Source organism: Alnus glutinosa, chromosome 1, assembly GCF_958979055.1.
Source record: "Alnus glutinosa chromosome 1, dhAlnGlut1.1, whole genome shotgun sequence".
Classification (NCBI taxonomy): Eukaryota; Viridiplantae; Streptophyta; class Magnoliopsida; order Fagales; family Betulaceae; genus Alnus; species Alnus glutinosa.
The window spans coordinates 12,849,908-12,870,644 of record NC_084886.1 but is presented as its reverse complement, the minus strand read 5'-3'; the positions used below and the strand labels follow the sequence as shown (position 1 = coordinate 12,870,644).

The 20,737-nt window shown below is 38.4% G+C and overlaps 2 protein-coding genes across 2 annotated transcripts; both read left to right on the top strand.

Moving 5' to 3' along the window:
* The first annotated feature begins 963 nt into the window (after positions 1-963).
* Positions 964-3,276, top strand: LOC133858542 (uncharacterized). The gene has a single exon (XM_062294021.1). It carries the CDS (start codon positions 1,029-1,031, stop codon positions 2,790-2,792), a length of 1,764 nt encoding a protein of 587 aa, XP_062150005.1. The 5' UTR covers positions 964-1,028; the 3' UTR covers positions 2,793-3,276.
* A 12,107-nt stretch (positions 3,277-15,383) lies between these two features.
* Positions 15,384-18,568, top strand: LOC133873285 (auxin-responsive protein IAA13-like). The gene is made up of 5 exons (XM_062311007.1): positions 15,384-16,043; positions 16,723-17,036; positions 17,281-17,404; positions 17,947-18,008; positions 18,109-18,568. The coding sequence occupies exons 1-5, from the start codon at positions 15,640-15,642 to the stop codon at positions 18,156-18,158; spliced, it is 954 nt and encodes a 317-aa protein (XP_062166991.1). The 5' UTR covers positions 15,384-15,639; the 3' UTR covers positions 18,159-18,568.
* The last annotated feature ends 2,169 nt before the right edge of the window (positions 18,569-20,737 follow it).

Below are 20,737 nucleotides of genomic sequence, written 5' to 3'. Positions count from 1 at the left end.
CTTGTGTTGCTGAGGTAATGTTCATTCTGTGAGGAAAAAGGCAGACTGAGAAAATGTTCTCCGATGACGTTATTAGATAATTTTCCAAATCTCTTTGTTTGGTTACCGAGAAAGTTGCGGACTTTCCTAAGCGGTGGGGAAGGAGATGGAGCCTAGGGGTTGGATTGGAAGACACATTGGATGTAGGAGTTGATTATTAGGCTGTCCTGTCCAGAATGAAGCCCGTGGTGAAGAGGATGATGATGGAGATCGCGTATTTTTGCTTCGTGTTGAACAATTTTCAGCGTGTAAGAAAGTTCGTATTCAGATCGACGCTAGTGCCGTTTAAAAGAAACTGTTAACTCCTTCAAAAACGGCGCCATCTATTTTAAATTTTTATTCCATTCAATCTGCACCATTCATTTTTTAACAGCACTGAAACCGGATCCTTATCCAACATAGATGACCCGTATTCTTCATAAAAATGTATTATATAATATCCACCAAATATTCAAAAAACAGTTGGCCAATATCCCTTCGTCAACCAAACCCATCTGGCGAACAACCTTTACCGCCTGAAAATATCTCCCGAAAAATCAAAAAAGCACCAGAGCCCCTCCAAAATTAGGCGTTGCGAAAGCTAACAACAGCTTCGCAAAAAGCCCTGGTCAATAGTCACTAACCAATTTCCAATCCTTTCGCACTACTCTTAAAAACGCCGATTGCCCCCCCCCCCCACACCAACAAATGCCACATTAATTACTTCCCTCTCGCCCCCTATTTTTCCTCCCCTATTTTTCTTTCACGTTCATGACTCCGCCCTCGTCGTCCTCCTCTTGGACGGCGAGCGGGACCCACTTCCGCACCGGAATAACGCTAAACGAGATCGAACAAATTAAACAGACACAATCCAACGTACTCTTCCTAATTGTATTCAACCGATAGCGTAATCCTTTTCCTCTCTTTTTTTTTTTGGGGGGGGGGGGGGGGGAGGGGAAGGGGGGGTTTCTTACATTCATTGTTATTAATTAATTACGACATAATTAATCATGTCAAATATTTTAGCCCCGTTCCAGCTACTGGAGCTTAACATCATATCGGCGCAAGACCTGGCCAATGTGTCGCGCTCCATGCGCACCTACGCGGTGGCGTGGGTGCACCCGGACCGGAAGCTCTCGACCCGGGTGGACACCCACGGCGACAACAACCCCACGTGGAACGACAAGTTCGTGTTCCGCGTGGACGAGGAGTTCCTATTCTCCGACACCTCCGCCGTGATGATCGAGATCTACGCGCTCCACTGGTTCCGGGACGTCCACGTGGGCACGGTCCGTGTCCTGGTGGGCAATCTTATACCCACCCCGCCACGGTTCCGATCCCACCACCACGGCAACAACCAGCCCCAGATAGGCATGCGCTTCGTGGCGCTCCAGGTGCGCAGGCCATCGGGGCGGCCCCAGGGGATTCTCAACATTGGCGTGGCGGTGCTCGACAGCTCCATGCGCAGCATGCCTCTCTACTCGCACCTCAACGCCGTCGGATATCGCCACCTCATGGGCGAGGAGGACTCCGGCATTCACCATGGTACTGGCTCCAATCAGACGCCTCTCTCCAAGCCATCTCTCCGGCGCACCAAGAGCGACAACAGCTCCATGATTGGCTCCGAGCTTCGCGCCTCAGAACTCCGAGGGGCCCCGAAAAGTAAAAACGGAAAATCCAGCTCGGTGGTCAACGCGTCCGAAGTGGGGCATAGGAAGAAGAAAGGACGGTCCAAAGCGAGTTCGTTGATCAGCGGCTCAGATGTCGGGAAGGCCAAAAGGTATAGCAAGAACAAGAAGGCCAGCTCGTTAATCAGCGGCTCAGAAATCTCCCGGGACCCAGCGAAGAAGGGTAAATACGGAAAACCAAGTTCGGTTGTCAGCGGCTCGGAAGTTGCCGAGGACCCACCTCCAAAGAAGGGCGAAAAAAACGGTCGTAATGGTAAGCCAAGTTCGGTACTGAGCGGCTCGGAGGTTGCGCCGCCGAAAAAGGTGGTGTTGAATGAAACACCCGTGATAGAATCCGAGATCTGGTCTGAGTCCGAGGTGGAGAAACCGAAAGTGAAGCTGGAGAAAGCGGGTTTGAATTTAGACTTCGGGGCCCCCAGAAAGGCGACCACGCCCATACATCACGCACGTGCGACACCCAAGCACACACGCACCACGCCGGTCCACACTCGTACCACTCCGGTTCACCCTCGCTCCACGCCGGTTCACCCTCGCTCCACGCCGGTTCACCCTCGCTCCACGCCGGTTCATGCACGAGCCACGCCCTTGCGCACAAAGTCCTTCCACAAATTCAACGGGTTGTTGGAGTACGGGACGGGGACGCCGAGGAGGTCGGGCGTGGCGGAGTATGGAGCGACACCGGGGCGGAAGACGGCGATCCTGACGGAGTCAGAACTGGGCCCGTCACCTTCCGAGGTGGCGGCGGAAATGGCGAAGGCGCCGCGGGTGGACGAGGAGGGGAGCTCGGTGGTAGGCGGGTGGAGCCTGGATGAGAGCGTGGAGGGACTGCAGTCGAAGCTGGAGCGGTGGCGAACGGAACTCCCACCAGTGTACGACCGCGGCGAGTTCTCGAGTCTCCGGTCGAGCGAGAACCGCCGCGCGAGGCGCCACTCCGATAGTGGCAATGGCTTGTTCTCCTGCTTCAGCAACATCTGCGGGTGTGAATGCCAGATCGTTTGCGGTGGCGGCCCCGGCGGGGGTAGCAAAAAAGGTGAGAGTGGGCGGGTCCGCCGCACTTCTTCGGCCGATGATGTGAGCTACCTTTAAACCTGGGAGTTGGGAATTGAAGGAGCGAGGGAAACGAACAAACGGCTTGGCTTTTGCGAATGTGCGCTGAGGTGTACATGCACGGCGGCCGGGGACTACGTTGAAGGATAAGACCGTACATAGTGGGGGTGAATGAGAGGGAATTTAATTTTTTTTTATTTTTTTATTTTTTGTCAATTGTCACCATTTTCTGTCTCATTTATTCCATGGGAGCCCAGAAAAAAACAAATACAAAAATTTTTTTTAAAAAAAGAAAAAAGAAAAGAAAAGGTGGAAATGGAAATTTACGTTTATGCCTTTAGAGTACTCATCTTGGATTCTTGATGAACATTTTCGTAATTGAATTATCAAATAATGTGGTGTACGTGTGGGACTTATCGTTTGCTTTCACTTTAATCACATGCCTACACCTTAACTGGCATAGGCTAATTAATAATAGCTAAAGTGGTATAGCTCGGCCTAAATAATACAATACAATGATTGAGATTGGGAAAGACCGAAAGAGGGAGGACGAGGAAGAGGAAGAAAGAAGAGAAAGAGAATTTATCGAATATCGAGTCTCCTCTTGGCTTTAGTATTAAAATTAAATGTATCTTTTTAGGCTTTTACCACATTCTTTGTTTGAAGAATGAGTAAGTGAAAAAAATGTGAAACATGTTATATCATGTTTTGAAAGGTCATTCGACATTCTATATAATTTTATTTTTTTCCAGGGGGTTGGACCATCATGTGGATTTTTTATTTTTTTTTAAAAAAAAAATGGTGGCTAGCCTAATAGCTTTTGGGTTTCAGCTTACAAAAATCATAAAACTTTTTTTTTCAAATATTATGTTATATTTTATGAGTTTTGGAGTAATTAACTTGGGTTTGGGCTTAAAAAGTCCATATAAATTTGTTAGGGGGACTGGGGTAGACTTTTTATTTTTATTTTTTTTTTAAAAAAAATAAAATAAAATTAGAGTCTATTATTTAGAGACTAGATTGAGTTTGGGCTTAAAAAGCCCAAGTAATATATATGTATATATTGGGTGCGGGTTTCCAATAGACTTACCATGTCCTCAATGAACATAAATTTCCTTTGTAGGAAATCTATAAAAATTAAACGTTCAGCGTCTACCAACAACATGCGTCTTTTAAACTATTAAAAAAAAATAAAAATGTAAGAAGCACATATAATTTAAAAAATATATATTTCTCACATGCAAGAATTACGTATTGATCACTATTAAAAATTATTTTCCTATAAATCAGTTTGTACATTTTGGATTATGTACATCCTTGGCACATATTATTATATTAGCATTCTAAAATAATGCTGCTGAGTTTTAACTTTCTTGATTGAGCAAAACATTATCTCGAATTATGGGATGGAAATGATGATCGGCAACCGAGGGATATTCTCATTCTGGATTCCTTGATTGAGTATTATTCATAAGATTCTCTAAGTAAGGAGCGTCCGAGGTGTCCTCTATACGAGGTCCATCTCGGCCAAATTCGAGGCATTATAACTAACTGGATCTTTATGGGCCTCTGACGAAGTATGACTCTTTGTTGGGCTTGATGGACTAGATGGGCCCACAGGACCAAGTCGTGGGCTTGTATTAGGGACAAAGACAGCATTTGAGATTTGAGGGAAGCAAAATTAGAAAAAAGAAAAAACCTTGGAACTTGGAGGGTTGCTTGGGGCTAGCTCGGCCCATGCTTATAAGGGCTGTTAGAATAATAATTTTTCCAACGTATATATACATATCCTTTTTTCTAATTAAGTTCGGTCATCATCAAATTCCGAAGATTTGTTGGGTGGTTGAACAAATATTTGGTTGAATAAGATTGAGCTCCTTTTGATCCTCTCTTATCCCAAAAATTTGGTGCATCTACAAAAGAGTTGTTTGGTAGATTACATTCCTTTTTATCTCAGAGACTTTGTTGACTTTTGGTAACACTACGTATATAAATAGATTCACTACGATAATAAAGCAAACTTATATTAATAGGCATGATATGAAGGAATCCTTCCTTTTCACATAGATTTCAATTTGGAAGTATCTTGCTAATTAATTAGTTTCGGCTATTAAGAATCAAAGACGTGATTTTGATATTAATTGATTTACATTCCTTATCTAGAATCGATTTTAATTTCTTACTTTGAATAAACTATATAGTGCATGTCATCCCTATCTATCGAATATTATGTATAGATTAAAATTAACAATATATTCACAAATTAAAAAAAAAAAAAACATATATGGAATGGCAACTTATAATTCTATATTCAACTTAATTCATATTAACCTATACAAGTAGCCTAAGAGAATGAGAGACTGCTAAAATAGCAGCTTACACTCCCACTACCCCAACAAACCACCAATTCAAACGCGGCCCCAAACCTCCGTTGGCCCAATACTCAAGCAGTCAAAGCGTGACTTCAGAGCCACCTAAAAACCCACGAGCCCAACCCCAAAGCAAGCATCCGGCATAAAAGGAGCAAGTCGACAGCATGAAAACTCACCTAAGACAATAAATCCATGTAATTATAACATAGCAAATCACTCTTCTAAAAAAGGAAAGATCACCTACTAAAAGGAACCACTTAAGATAACAAATCCTTCAAATTATGACACCTGTCTTACCAGGCATCCAATCAAGCCAAGACCACATCTATATAAAGCTGGCCAAAGGCAAGGTTCGGGTATGCTTTCATACTACAATCTCCATCTATGTTTTTCATTTTTACCTTTATATTTTATTGACTTAAGCATAGAATGTGGTGTCGTCGCTCCTTTCCCTTCCGCAACGGATGACTATGATGTTCGGTTATCTTGCAAGAATCCCGGATCAAGGATTAGACTTATGTAGTCACTATTCAGTTTTTAGAATTAACAATATCAATTATATTTTCATGAGTAATATTGCATTTGATTACCGTATTTATTTCTTATATAATTATTTTCTCAAATCTTCTGCAAATAACGCACGCAAATGAGGGTAGTTTGTTCATTGTTGGAGGGGTCGGTTTAGGCACGCCGCACGTTCGAGGTGTGGATTGTCGAAGACAGACAGACCGACGACCGTATCCATGCAGCAAAAACACAAACTTTGTTCCAAATCTAATATAATTATATATAGTTTACCTACCCCCCCCCCCCCAAAAAAAAAAATATATATATATAGAGAGAGAGAGAGAGAGAGAGAGAGAAAGAGAGAGGAATATCCTGCCACCCTACCTTTTGTGGGCTCAAGTGGAGGCACCGGCACGTCCGTACCATCTCATCGGAGAGAGGCATCATGTCTTTTACTTTCGAGTTCATAAAGATCCCAACCACCCCCAACTCTCTTCCCCTCCAAATTTCTCCCTCAATTTTTCCATATTATTTATGAATATTTTGATTTAAGTTGGACCACTAATTCTAAATTTGGATGTAAATATAGAATAATGAAATTGATGTCAGTAGGATAATTTCACCTGGCTCAATCCATTTGGAGAGTTTTAAGCCTCTGAGCCTATATTGACTCGCTTGCAATTGCGGATTCATGATCCTTCAGATATGGACCTGCGATTACAGATACTTAGAAGTCTCGAGAAGACATTGTCGCGGGTTTGGACGCAACGGACAGGGATTTGCTATATGCGATTCTGGATATTTCGGGTCACGCCCAATCCCTAGAAATCTGGGACTAAAACTGATCTTGAATTTGTTGTCGAGAATCTCGCTTTGAGACTACTAAGGAAAATATATCGGTCTAGAAGGTAAAGAATTTCAGGTCAAGGAGATACTCTGAAGGCGCTTCTAGGTCAATGAAGAAAGAACACAAAACTCTAATGCAGTGAAGGTTCTCCTCATTCAGCCTATAAATAGGCCTATGCCTTAAGTATGAAAGATGGATTGAATGATTTTGCTTAAACATACTTTTTTTTATTAAAATACTGACTTAGACATCTACTTAGCCCCAAAAAAAAAAAAAAAAAAAAAAAAAGAAAAAAAAAAAGAGGAAGGAGAATAGATTTGGTTTTAGGCTTATTACTCCAAACAAGACGCATGTTTTTATATACCAAAAGACCTATTATTTGCATAGAAAAAAACATGTTTTTTTAGATATCAAAGTGGAATAATATCTTAAATATTGAGTGAAGATTAGTCCAAACAAGACACATGTTTTTATTATATACCAAATGTTTACATGATATATTACATTTTTTAAAGTCGAATAATATCTTAAATATACTAAAAATTCTAATGCATTAGCCGACATTCTGATTTGTCAATCAATATACTAAAAATTGTAAACAATTATTGACAAAATATCAAAAGATATCAAACAAATAAAATAGTAAAATATTAATTATCTGTCGATATATTAAAAATAATATTAACAAAGATATTGTTGGTACCTTTGACTCCAACAAACATTCATACGCCCAACTCGAAGTTAAAGGATTTGGCGCGTGGAATGGTGCGTGGAGCAGCAGGGTTAAGGGGCTCAGTGCCGAGCTGTCTCGGACTAAAAACCTCATAATAAAAGAAAGAAAAGGTCACCCAGTCAGCCGCGTACCCTGTCGGCCTAGGTGGCGCTCAGAGACAGGTTGGGAGCACGTGAGTGGGCTCCCACCTTGTCTGTTTGTCCTCTTAAGCGACAACCTTTTGACCTTTGGTTTTTGGTTGGATCCCAATTTATATTTTATAATTACTAATTCAGGAAGCCCCATAATCTCGTTTTTTTTTACTTCTCGAGAGAGTTTCAACTGACTGACAAAAGTACTATAAAAAGGCAACAAGTTGGAACCAGATATTTACTTCCTTTTGTAGTTGGAGTTTAAAATGGCAACTGAGGATATATATATCCCTTCTTATAAATAGTAACAAATATGATGTTTTGTCACTCTAATATATAATTTTTAACAACCTTATATATATATATGTGGTAATGTAATTCTTTAGTTAGCGTTAGAGATTTTTTTTAAAAATAAAAAATAAAAAATAAAAGTAAAAGTTGTTATGTGGACAAAAGTGATCAGAAGTTGTATCTTGGAGCGGCAATGTATCATATTTCTAATAGTAATAACCCGTTTGAGTGTGTATTTTTATAAAAAATTACAAATATCCAGAGAATTTGTTTTTTTAAATTATATTTGAATGGTTTACAAAATTTAAGACAAAATTAAAAAAAAAAAAAAAAAAAAAGTTGGATAAAATTTGATATTTGAAAATTTGTAATTTACCCAAACATGCCATAAAATGGGGAAAAAAGAATTGAGAGGAAAGAAATTTCTTTAATTGAATTTATTAAATTACCATATGATTTTAGTTGCATTTTCAAATGTATTAAAGACGGATGTTATATATGTTGAATGGACAAGTGGTCTATGGGCCCAAAACAAGACAGGCACGTAACATCTCCATACTTTGACTAAAATTCCTTTTGCACCAAAAAGAAAAGAAAATGGAAGTTTATTAGCAATTAAATTAAAAAGAAAAAAGCTATAAATGGAAGTCACAATCGCAAAAAGCAAGGAACTTTTTTTTATATGGTACCTATTCACTTCTTTCTTTTTTGTTTTTTTTGACATGTTGTTATTATGATAATCAAGGTTTAGATATGAGTAAATCAATAGTTTAATTTTTTTTTTTCTTTTCTTTCTCTTTTATACGGCAAAATGAGGATGAGATCTTGCCGAATAAAGCCGTAGTGGTAAGATTACAGGGTATCTTTAACTTTATCCTCTTTCTAATAGGCAATCTTTTGTCTATGACTCAAGAGGCAAAAAAGTAAAAAGAAATCAACCAAGCAAAATGGTTTGTAGTTGTAGATCTACTTCTTTTATGCTTTCTCAGTCTATGCACTCACAAAGATAAACAGATCCTATTATGTAATACTATTCCACTTTTTCATATGCTAATACTTATATAAAATGTTAAAAATAAATCTCTACTGATCTACAAGCTTGTATACAAGATCTTGCAACAAAATTACATTATTAGGGGTGTAGAGTGGGGTGGATATCACTTGCCAAGAAAGACGGAAATGAAAGAAACCTTTTGAGGACAAGAAGATAGTTGTGGGGGGTGATAGCTAGAAATGTTGTGGGGCTTGTTCCGACTTCTATGTGTACCATAGTGCCATTTATTACAGATCTAACAGCAGCTCAGGTGGTGGCAGCTTAGAAGGCAGTAGATTTTTGTAGAGAGTTGAAGGTTCCAACGAGTAATTATTAAGGGAGATACGCTGAAAATTGTGCAAGCCCTACGACATGAGGATTCTTGTTGCAGTCGATACAACCAATTGATCAAGGATACTCAAGCTAGACTAAATAATTTTCAACCATAGTTTGGAGTACACATCAAAAGGGGAGCAAACAAAGCACAAAAGTATCTCTCCATCAATCTATAGACCAAGTGTGAAAGGAGGATAATCTCATTTTTTTTTCCAAGTATTGTACTTGCTGACATTTACCTCGTGATTTTAATGAAAGAATGAAGCTTGTCTCTCTTTCTTTTAGTGTGTTCACCCAAATCTTGTTATGATGTCATGCTTCTCTCTCTCTTAGAGAGAGAAGCTCTCAACTGTAGGTTTTTAGTATTTTTTTTTCTCCTTCCCTAGTGAGTTTTCTCTGCTACCTTGTGCGGCTCCCTCCTCCTTCCCTTTTTCTTTCTCTCTTTTACTCCTTTTTTGTGCTTTTGTTTCTTTTTGGTTGCTCCTCCACCCTTTGCCACATCATCTCCCCTTTCTCCATTGCCTTGTTGCCTTAGCCTCCTTGTTGCTCACCTCCTCCATTGTGTTGCTTGCCGAAATTGGTTTCGTTCTCAAATCAGTTTTTTTCAAAGCTTGATCTACTTTTCTTTGTTAGTCATGGACCTTAATTAACGCACCTGTCAATTGTCTTCTTCGGCTTTCCAGCTTCCTGTCGCTGGCCGCTGCTCCTCCATGTGACGTCCACGCACCGACCAATGGCCTCCTTCTGCTATCCATAGTCTCATTGTTCGCTAGTGCTGCTATATTTTGGGACTTTTTGTTGTTCTTTTGCTTTTTTTCTCGATCCAACCTCTTATGGTGCTAGTTCATTTATTATGTTCCTTGCGATGATTCGTGTAGGGCTTTGCGGCCTCACGACCTTTGCTTTGCCTTTGCTAGCATGCAATAACAGTTCTTTGTGGTTGTTGTTGTTCTCTTGATAGACTAAGTCATTTATTTGTTCCATTCCCGCTGGTTAGTTTATTACTTTTTTTAGTATCGTTTTTGGGTTAAATACAAAAAAGCCCCTCAAACTACTATCCGTTCTCCGGATGGCCCCCTGAACTACCGGTGCTTGCAGTCCGGCTCCTCAAATTACCAATTGCTTGTTTTTTGGCCCCATTCATCAGTTTGTACCGTCTAAGTGGATGGAAATTAAATCACGTGCATGACATGTGACTCTTTTAACCTAAAAGTCCAAAAATACCCCTCTCTTTACACTTCAAAATTCCCGACTCCTCGTTCTCTCTCAAAACATGTCCGACGTCGTCATTTTGGCACTCCCCCAACTTTCTAGCACTTTCTTCTTCCTCTCTGTTTTTAATCTGGAAGAATCACTCATGGCTCACAACCGACATGCAAAGAGACCCTCACCAGTCGTGATCAGAAGGACCAGGCATCCATGCACCAGACAACATTAACAAAGAAGGTTTTGTATTTTGTTCCTTTTTATAGCTTGCTTGTCCTCCTGCTTTTTTCAGCCTTTTTTATTTTGTGGGTCTCTTACTACTATTTTGGCAAAAATGGTTTCTAGTTTCTACCTCCGAATAGGGAAAACCGTCGCCGTTGTTCTCGTATACTGCTCAGGATAGTGCTTGTGGTGCCAGAGCGTCGGTGTTCTCTTGTTCACCTGCAGCTCTTGTTGCCACTAAACTCGTATACGAGTTCATAACTACCTATAGAGTAGCTCGTATATTACACCTGGTTCACCGGGTGGCATCTGAGGTCTCAAACGGTTCCACTGCTATTCGTTGTGTAATGTCGTATGATAGAGGTGACTCAATGCTAATGATCGTGCCACCATTGTTTTTTCATCATGCTTTGGTCCCAGGTGTCTTCCAGTGGTCTTCTAGCGTTAGAAGAAGTCATGTCCAAGACGGACATCTGCAACGTCCACCCACGCTTTTTTATTTTATTTTAAATATAAGACAAACTGAAGAAAAATACTGACCCATTCGGTGACTTATAGATAGAAAGAAGCCAACTATAGATAGAAAGAAAAAATTGTGGTTTTAGACATGTCTAAATGCCATTGAGACTGTTAACAAAAGAAAAATGACCAAATCTGTAATATAACTATAGCTAAAACTTGCAAGTGAATCTTGACAAATGCTGATCAGGCTAATTAACTAAACAAAAGATGGAAACTTCATAAGTGGAAGATCCCTAATGATTGTGAACTATGTTCATCATGGTTTGTTTTCATCATGAACTATTTTCATGCTCTGTTTTAGAACATGAAAACAGAGGTGAACAAAGTCACTTGATTTCGTCTGTTCTAATCTGTACTTTCATGCCATTGAGACTGCTCTTCACGTTTCATTTTGTATTCCTTTCAAATGCATGTACTTGTTAATCTTTCTTAATTCATGTATCTCTGTAACCATTTCTCTATACCACCTCTCTCTCTAAGCCATGGCTTCCACTTCGTCTCTGACACTCTCACAAGCCCTCCTAGCCAGAGCCATTTCCCACCACCATGGCTCCAATTCATCCTCGTCCTCCTCCCTCTCCACGCTCTCTATGCCCACCTTATCGGGCCTAAAATCCTTGCCCATTAAGCTATCAACCAAGTTCTTCCATCGTAGCCGCCGATCTGCTGGGTTCAGCTGCCAAGGACAAGCCTTTGTTGCCGAGCCCGCCACCGTGGACAAGACCACCGATACCTCCCTGGTGGAGAAGTCCATGAACATGATCCGATTCCTGGAGATGGATGCCGTGGAGAAGGCCAACTCGGGTCACCGGCTTGGTCTGCCCATGGGGTGCGCTCCGATGGGTCACATCTTGTACAACGAGGTCATAAGGTACAACCCCAAGAACCCATATTGGTTCAACCGCGACTGCTTCGTCCTTTCCACCGGCCATGGCTGCATGCTCAAGTACGCCCCGCCTCGGCCGCACATTCCAACGGTGTGTTTCGCTCTCCACAACCCACTAATCGGACAACAACCATTACCCCAGCCCTCCTCTGCCTCTTCATCATTTTTACTGAATGGCATAATTGCAATTATTTTCATATTTTTTTCTTAGCTATTCCACATTTCTCAGTTATTGTTTCCAATGACAGTTTTGAAATTTCAAAGCATAAGGAAATGGGTATTTTCGGGCTTTTGAGCTAAAAGAGTCATGTATCGTGCACGTGATTCAGTTTCCATCCACTTAGACGGCACAAACCGACGGAAGGGGCAAAAAAATAAGCAATTGGTAGTTTGGGGGGGCTGGACTGCAAGCACTAGTAGTTCAGGGGGTCATCTAGAGAACGGGTGGTAGTTTGGAGGGCTTTTTTATATTTAACCCATCGTTTTTTATCTATTTCGGGGCTGTTGTTAGAGTTGCTCACCCCTTTTTTGTTTTTATTTGTTGTCACTTTTCATTTCCCGTTCTCATATTTGAATAGAAAAAAAAAAAAAAAAAAAAAAAGAGCTATGATGTCTATTTGTGAAATACATGTACGGATTCTTTATTTTTGTAGTTCATTATATAATTAGCAAAAAAAAAAAAAAAAAAAAAAATCTCATCCACTTCCTGTTATATGTTGCTGTGTTTAGGAAAGTTAATTACTATGAAAGGGAAAAATCAGTTAAGTTGCTACTTATTTCAAAAAATTAAACTTATAAGAATAGTGAAAAATTTAATTATTTAATTAATATTTTAATACTTGCTTAATTTATTATAGGGTATGAGAAAATTGCTGGATATATTTTTTTATTTAAAGAGGCTTATCTTTTTTAATGGAGAAGTCATATATATGGGTAACATATCTACTGGAATTTCCACCAATCTCATGCACCTTTTTGGGTATGAAAAATGGAATCTTGGTGTATAAAGACAGGCACCATATACCTTTTCTTTTGGGTAAGTAGTGGGTATCCTGTACCCATTCAACGTATGTTGTTGTTCATGATTAGTTTAATGTTAAATAATCTTGGACCACTAATATAAAGTGTATAATACAAATGCCCATTTAAGGTATGTGCTCTGTTTGATAATATGAATTGTAGGAGGTATTTTATTATTATTTTTTTTTTGTGTTTGAAAAAAAAAATGAAATTATTATTAAATCAGTACTTATCCCTAAAGCCTAAATTGATAGGAGATTTAATCATTTAATCAATACTTTAACGCTCCTCCTCACGTGTGGGCTCGAACTCTATTTTAATAGGTAAAGCCCAACATGTAAAATATTTAGTTGAAATGAGATGCATATGAATAAGACTTAGTTCGAATTTAGGACATTGTTTTGATACCATGTAAGATTTGAGAATTACATATTTTGAGACTAAAAAACAAAAGGTTTAACAATTGAAGCCATGGGTTTTAGAAGATTCTCATCTATCCAAGATGCTAAAATGAGATCAAAATGAATTATATCCGGAATGCGCTACTACGTGCTCGTCTGTTTACTCACCAAATATAGAAAAAAAAAAGAGAGAGAGAGAGTTAAAAATACTCGAACATTCTCTTTCTCCCTCATCTTAAAATATATATATATATATATATATATATATATATATATATATATATATATATATATATATTTTTTTTTTTTTAAACTAAAATAAAAAATAAATTTGTTGAACCGGATGCGAATGCCGGAATTGCATGATGTAATGAATAATGGCAACATTTTTTATATGAAAACAGTGCAAGGAATAATGAAGACAGTCTCTCTGAGCAATGCAAGGCAGGATTGAAGGTTTGTGGCATGGACATTGGACTATTTTTTTCTTTATTTTTGTTCCTTTCTTTCCTAAACAATCAATTGATTAGACCATCTGTGCCAGACAATATGTTTAGAAGTGGTCCCTAGGAAGATAATTCGCAATGATAAACAAAGTTTTATGAATAATTAATAATGATTATTGTTTTGCTGCTCTTGAAAAAATTTCACCTTTTCTGGCGGCCCCACCTCCCACTGCCAATGCATCTCTTTAGGTCTCAACTTTCTAAAACAAGTTAAGGTGCTGTTTGTCTTCTAAATAGTAGACAGCACCTAGGAAGAAAGACAAGTAAACACTAAAATAATGCTTTTTTATTATTATTATTATTATTATTTTTCTTTGTAAAATAAAAAGACTTTAACCTATAACCTATGCTTTTATACTAAAGTTAAGAGACACCTAAGCTCGGATTAAAGAATTAAGGTAGTGCTGCTCTTCATTCGAGTAATATAATTGTCATATTAATCTAGGTTGTAGCCTGTAGGTGCTGCCAATAAATCTTATTAAGCAAGATATAACTAATAAATTCAAACCACACCCACCTCTATTTGGTGTTAGGTTGTGAGACAGTTTGTTTGAGCATATATATATATATAAACAAAAACAAAAACAAATTTTTAATTTTTAATTTTTTTTTCATGGGTTTTTTTTGTTAAAATTTCTTGCTTAAGAACCTTTTTTTTTTTTTTTTTTTTTTTTTAAAAGAGAAATTTGCTCAATTTAGAGAAACAAAAATTTAGAAAGAAATGGAGTATTGACAGTGTACCTTATTCTTATTATTACTTCTTTTCTATTTGTCTCAACTTTTCTTTTTGGTGACTAGTGACTACTAGAATTTCATATAAGCAACCAATATGACATCTCAAGAACTTTACCATCTACTTCCTGCTTTTGTACTGTACACAAAGTATGTTGTAGTTCTACCTTTGGCTTAGATTTTTTATACGATTCGTGTATTCGATATGAATTCAATATATAGTTAGAGGATTATGATTAATGGATTTGACTCGTTTAATTAAACGTATTAGGCTAGAGATGATATATACAATCTTATATCATTATTTCAGCACGACTTGAACCCGATGCGTGACATTTAGGTACATATAATTTTTTACACGACTTATAATTCAATATAAAATTAGCATGTTAGAATTGAAAGGTCGAGTTATAATTAAATTATATAATTTTTATACTAATATCTCGACCCTATTCAAACTTTGACACTCCAATACAAATTACAACCCCTAATTCCTCCATGTCCAAAGACAAGTGCCAACTCTTTACATCATTAATCATCATAGCAGGGCTTAAAAAATAAACAAAAAATATAGAGAGAACATCATAATAGAAAGACTTTCGATTCACTTCCAACCTTTATCATATCAAATCAAGGCCATTTTAACCATCTTTGTTTTCTTCTTTCTGCAAAGCATCGTGCCACTCCAAATGGCCAAAAACCGTGAAGATAATATATTTTTTTAGTTAGAATTTCAAGAACCAAATTGCATTTGCTGATGCTGATACTCTGTTCCTATCTTTTTTCTCTCCAAAACAATTTATTATCTTTTCTCTACACTGTTTCAACAGAGAAAATCAGATTCTCAAAGAGATATGAATCATGTCAAGAAAAATTGAGGGTTGGGGTGGTGAGAGTGCAAGGCGCACTAGCAGACACATGGGCCCCATCATCATCACTCCCTCCACCACCTCCCCCTTCAACCTACCCTCGTTCCCTTTCCCTCCCTGCTTGCCTTTTGCTGTCCCTATACTCTGCTTTCACCCCCTCATTACTCCAAATCCTTGCATTCCACTCTCTAAAACAACAGAGCTTCTTCAAACTTTTTTCTTTACCTCTCTGCTAAAAAACTTGACTCTCTCTTTCTCTCTCTTTTGCTCTAATGGATGGTACTCTTGGTTTACTAGGCGGTAGTGGAGGTGGTGGTTCTCCTGGGGCCTCCACGAATGAGTCCACTGTGTCAAAGGTGGAGGTGGTGGAGCAAGATTTTGTGGGCATGTCATCTGAGGCATCCTCGTACCCGGCTGAGGCTGAGCTGGAGCTGGGTCTTGGTCTGAGCCTAGGTGGTGGTGGTGGTGGTGGTGCTGTGAAGTCCAAGGCTTGCACATGGGGTGAGCGTGGACGTATCTTGACTGCCAAAGACTTTCCTTCTGTGGTCTCTCATGGTTCCTCTGTACCTTCTCGGTTCACAGACAGAGCTACTGCTGCTTCTGTTGGTCCTGTTTCTGGGACCAAGAGAGCTGCCGACTCTGTTTCTCAAGAGGGTGGATCTCCTACTGCTGTCAGGTTAGATAATCTTCTATCTTTTTTGTTCTTATGTCGTTTCGCTGTCCAATTCTAGAAAATGATTTCCTTACATCCAGTCAGCCAGGTGGATGTGTTAGGCTTGTTTCTCTGGTCCCAAGTAATGTGCAAGTACTGCAATAAAATCAAAATTCTTTCAATCTCTCTCTCTCTCTCTCTCAGCAACTAAATTAAGAAATTTACCTCCCTCTTCTTGCAATTTCATTATTTTGTTTAGCCTGTTCTGTATTCTTATATATGTCTGGTCTGTTCTGTATCTGCCTTTGTTTTTCCTACATAGCCTTATGTCTTACACTCGTTTTGTATTTTTCGTTAATAATCAGTAAATGGGCTATTTGCTATTTATTCGGCAGTGAAACAAGTATCTCAAATTTCTTATTTAGAATGCTCTTTTTTTTTTTCCCCTCTTGTTTTGTATATGCTCTTTTTACATTGATTTTTTTCCTCTATTATTCATATTGGAATTGGGTTGATAATGTTTCGAATAATAAGCTTTTTGTTTGTATTTATTATTTTATTTTCCTTATTTCTGGTGTTTTACTTTGTTCATGTAATTGCCCGGTTATTGTGAGAAACAAGTTATAACTGATCTTTGTTTCTGTTCTCCAATCTATTCACTGATGTTATCAGTCATTTTTCATGGTTTGCTTCATGAAAGCAGTCAGGTTGTGGGATGGCCACCCATAAGGGCTTATAGGATGAACAGCTTAGTTAATCAAGCAAAGAGTCAGAGGGCTGAAGAAGATAAGATGATTCGCGAGAAAGATAAATCCAGGGATGCTTCAAAGAAGAAAATTTATACCAAGGCTGATCCTACTGCTAAAGAAAAATGTCATCTTGGGTTTGTGAAAGTGAATATGGATGGAGTTCCAATAGGAAGGAAGGTTGATTTGAATGCTCATTCTTGCTATGAGACTTTAGCCCAAATGCTGGAGGACATGTTCTTTAGGCCCACCACAACTGTCAGTTCGATTGGTTAGTTCTCTTTCTCTTCTGTATTGATTTTCAGCATCTTCAAATTGGCCAAATAAAGCATTTCAGCACTTAATTTTGCCCAGGTGGACTTCGACTTCACCAACACCTGCCCTAGTGGTTGATTATGTTTCTGCATGTATAGAAAATGATATGATCATTAATGGGTTAATTATGGATGAATAACATATATTTAATTACTTGTTCTTGTGTGATAATGACATAGTTCTTGTGTAATTTGGGTCAGGTGGAGAGAAGGACCAATCAACAAAGGCCTCTAGCTCTAAGCTTTTGGATGGTTCATCTGAATTTGTGCTCACTTATGAAGATAAAGAGGGAGACTGGATGCTTGTAGGAGATGTTCCATGGGGGTATGCAATTTAGTGTTACAATTTAAAATCACAAAAAAATTAAAAAAATTAAAAGGGGAGTGAGGAAAAGGGGAAATGGGCACACACATAAAGTGGAAGTGAGCCTAGCTCCTCTTGATGGTCCTAGCCATTATTGGACCATATTGCTTGGTGGCCTATTTGAGGGTGTCATACCTCATGACTCATGGCTTAATGATTAGTAGCAATCTTAGATGACCACAAGAAGATACAGCTGATTAATTAACTCCCCCGACCTCACCATCCCAATAAGAAAGAAAAGATCAATGCTACATACTACACTCCTATCTCACTAGCCAGATGTGACGGTCCCCATTGGCCTTTGTTAATAAAATGAAATAAAATTAAGAGTTGATGAGTACTGCCACATCAACCCAGTGGAATGGGGGTAGGATATGGGTGTAGTATTTAGCATTTTTCGGAAGAAAAAGGGAAAGAAGAAATAATTTGCTCAGTTAAGTTTTTTTTTTGTTTGTTATTTTTTGGTGATGTTTACAGTATGTCTTATTTTCTGTTGTATTTAGGATGTTCCTTACCTCTGTGAAACGGCTCCGAATCATGAGAACCTCTGAGGCTAATGGACTTGGTATTTAAATTTACAGTTTTCATTCTTGCATCTGGCTTTCAAATTTTTGGGTCTATTTCTTTTCCCCTGCTTTCTAAGTCAAGGTAACATATATTTCCAGGTCCAAGATTTCAAGAAAGGAATGACAGACAAAGAAGCAAGCCCATATGAGATCACTGCCGTCTGTTCATTTTCAAATTTGCTAAGATGAAGAAAACCCACAGTTTGACAACAGAAGTTAAAAGGAAAGTAGAAAAGTTGATGAGACAGAGTGTTCTGCGAAGATTGTTCTTCCGCTGGTTTCAATCCTGCCTTGTTTTTTTATTTTCTTTTTGGTTATACTCGACCATTCTCTCTGGTTCTTGCTGCTTTTTTGTTCTCGTAGGCCATTTTGATTTTAGTTTTTACAGTCTCTTATATAGTACTACCATACAGGCCTGCCTACTTGGCCGATTGCTGCTTCACAGTATTGTAAATATGGGAGTACTTGATATCTAGAGTGTTGAGTTTGCTGCAATCTAGTGGTCTCAGCTTTTTACTTGGTGATAAAAGAAAAACTTGTGTGGTTTTGATTTTTGAAATCATGTGGTTGTCCTTGTCCTTGTTTTCTATATGTTCCAAAGAGTGTTTCGAAATTCTTTTGTTCCTGCTTTGACATAATTTGATTAGAGTTTATTTCTTCATAGTTGAATCAGCACAGTTTTGCATTACAAAGGTTACTTAATCAAAGATTGTTGGTCAGTGAGAAATAGTGGATGAGAGTCATTTGCTTAATGGCTTTGGCCTAATTATACTTAATCAAAGATTACTGATCAGCGGTTATACGTAAGCGGTTTGATTCTCAACATTTCTCTTGTTTTGTTTCTGCAATAGCAGAACACCCACCAACCCATATGCAAAACTTCATCAATCTAAAAGAAACATGTAAGAGCTTGCTTCTTTTTTCGATTTTGATTTAGTGTTTGTTTTCAATCCTATTAACAAGAAAGATTCAACTCATTGATCTTTGACGTTAATTTTAATTTACGGTCAGGCAATGGAGTGAGGTGAGCTAATTGACATGTTTGAGTAATATGCAAATTAGGCCCTCGATGGCATCACTTAGTACGCCAACATGGGCGTTGAGCTTCAAAGGAGGAAATGAAAGTTAAAAGGAAGGCCAATTTTGAGTTTGATCAGTGATCTGCATCCATACATGCAGAAAGTTGCGTATTGATAATTTAATACGTGGTTTAAGCCGGCACACTCACACAAACATATTTTAAGACTAGGGTCCGTGTTTTTCGGCGTAAAATATTTTTTGAAAAAAGGGTTTTCTTTGAGTGTTTCACACGATATAAAATATTAGTTAATCTGAAAATATTTACAATTGACCGAGAAAAATAATCTTCACGTGGTGTAAAATGGTTTACGCTTCTTATATGCGTAAACCATTTTCCACTGCTCTTCTACACCTTCGGACGGGCTATTGTGAGAGGGTTCCTTATGGAGCATACTTGCCCAAGCAGGTTTCAGGTTGGCCGAACACCTGCTCGAACAGGTGGACTCCCTACAAGGGCCATCTCACAATTGTTTGGTCAAATTGCAAGCAATATGAGCAGACAATTGCACTGGATCTCAATCTCACACTCAAAGGCTTTCTATTCTCATAATACACTCTTCCTCCTCAGCTCCCCTTTGTCGTCTCTCTCATCCCTATAGCTCAGATTATATGAAAAATAATATTTTACGCTGAAACAAACGAAACTTAATATATACGAACTTGCACATATTTGGACATTAACTGGTCAGTTTTAGAGTTTTAAGGCCTTCAAATCCAGGAAGTTTGATGGTAAAACTTTCATGAAGTTTTATTCAATTTTCTTTTCTTGTTTTATAGGCGACCGATCAGTTTGGGAAGGGTATGAAATACAGAGAAAAAAGAAAAACACAATCTTGGTTGCTAAGATTATGCCATCATGTTAAATTTGACTGCAGAAGAGCACTAATTGATGACATGAGAGTGTAGCTTTTTTCTTTAAATAATTACCTTCTTTTTAATTGATTAGGGGACAACTGTATTCTACTGGGTACCAAAGTTCTCTCTCATTAGCAAAAGACACATGCGAGGCTCTGTTCAGGCTTTCTTTCATCTGTTCCCTATACTTTCTTGCTGGTTTCCATTCGATTTCTTTCAAAGAGAAAGCAAAAAGACTTGTTGTTGTAAAAAGTTTCACCTTAAACTGATTTATTTTATTTTAATTATGTGCATGCCTTTTAACTTTCCCTTAATTTGGCTAAGGAAATAGTGATCCACTAGTTAAAGCTCAATTACAACTTTAATGGAGACCTTATAAATGTACCCTCAAGTGGAACACCAATGATGGACATGGAACCCTAACCAACAGCTGGAAAGCTTTTTATGTTGTTTTTAGGGTTCCAAACCAATCCTGTGAAGCCTTTTCTTGAGAGTGAAAATATTATTCGGGCGAAAAAAGCAGGGAGAGAGAAAGGAAAAATTGGAGTAAGTATTTATCTCGTACTAATTACATTGACCCGCAAAATAATATTTTCTATTTGCACCAAGCATCCGAAGATGAGATAAACTTTTTTAGTTTGTACCCTTTGGTGCGCACTTTGGTGGACAATCAAGCAGCAACAGGAGGATTGTACAATTTAGATCATAAATATGCCTCCTCCAGGATTGTACAATTTAGATCATAAATATGCCTCCTCCAAAATATTTGATGAGCTTCAGCTTCGGATTCGCG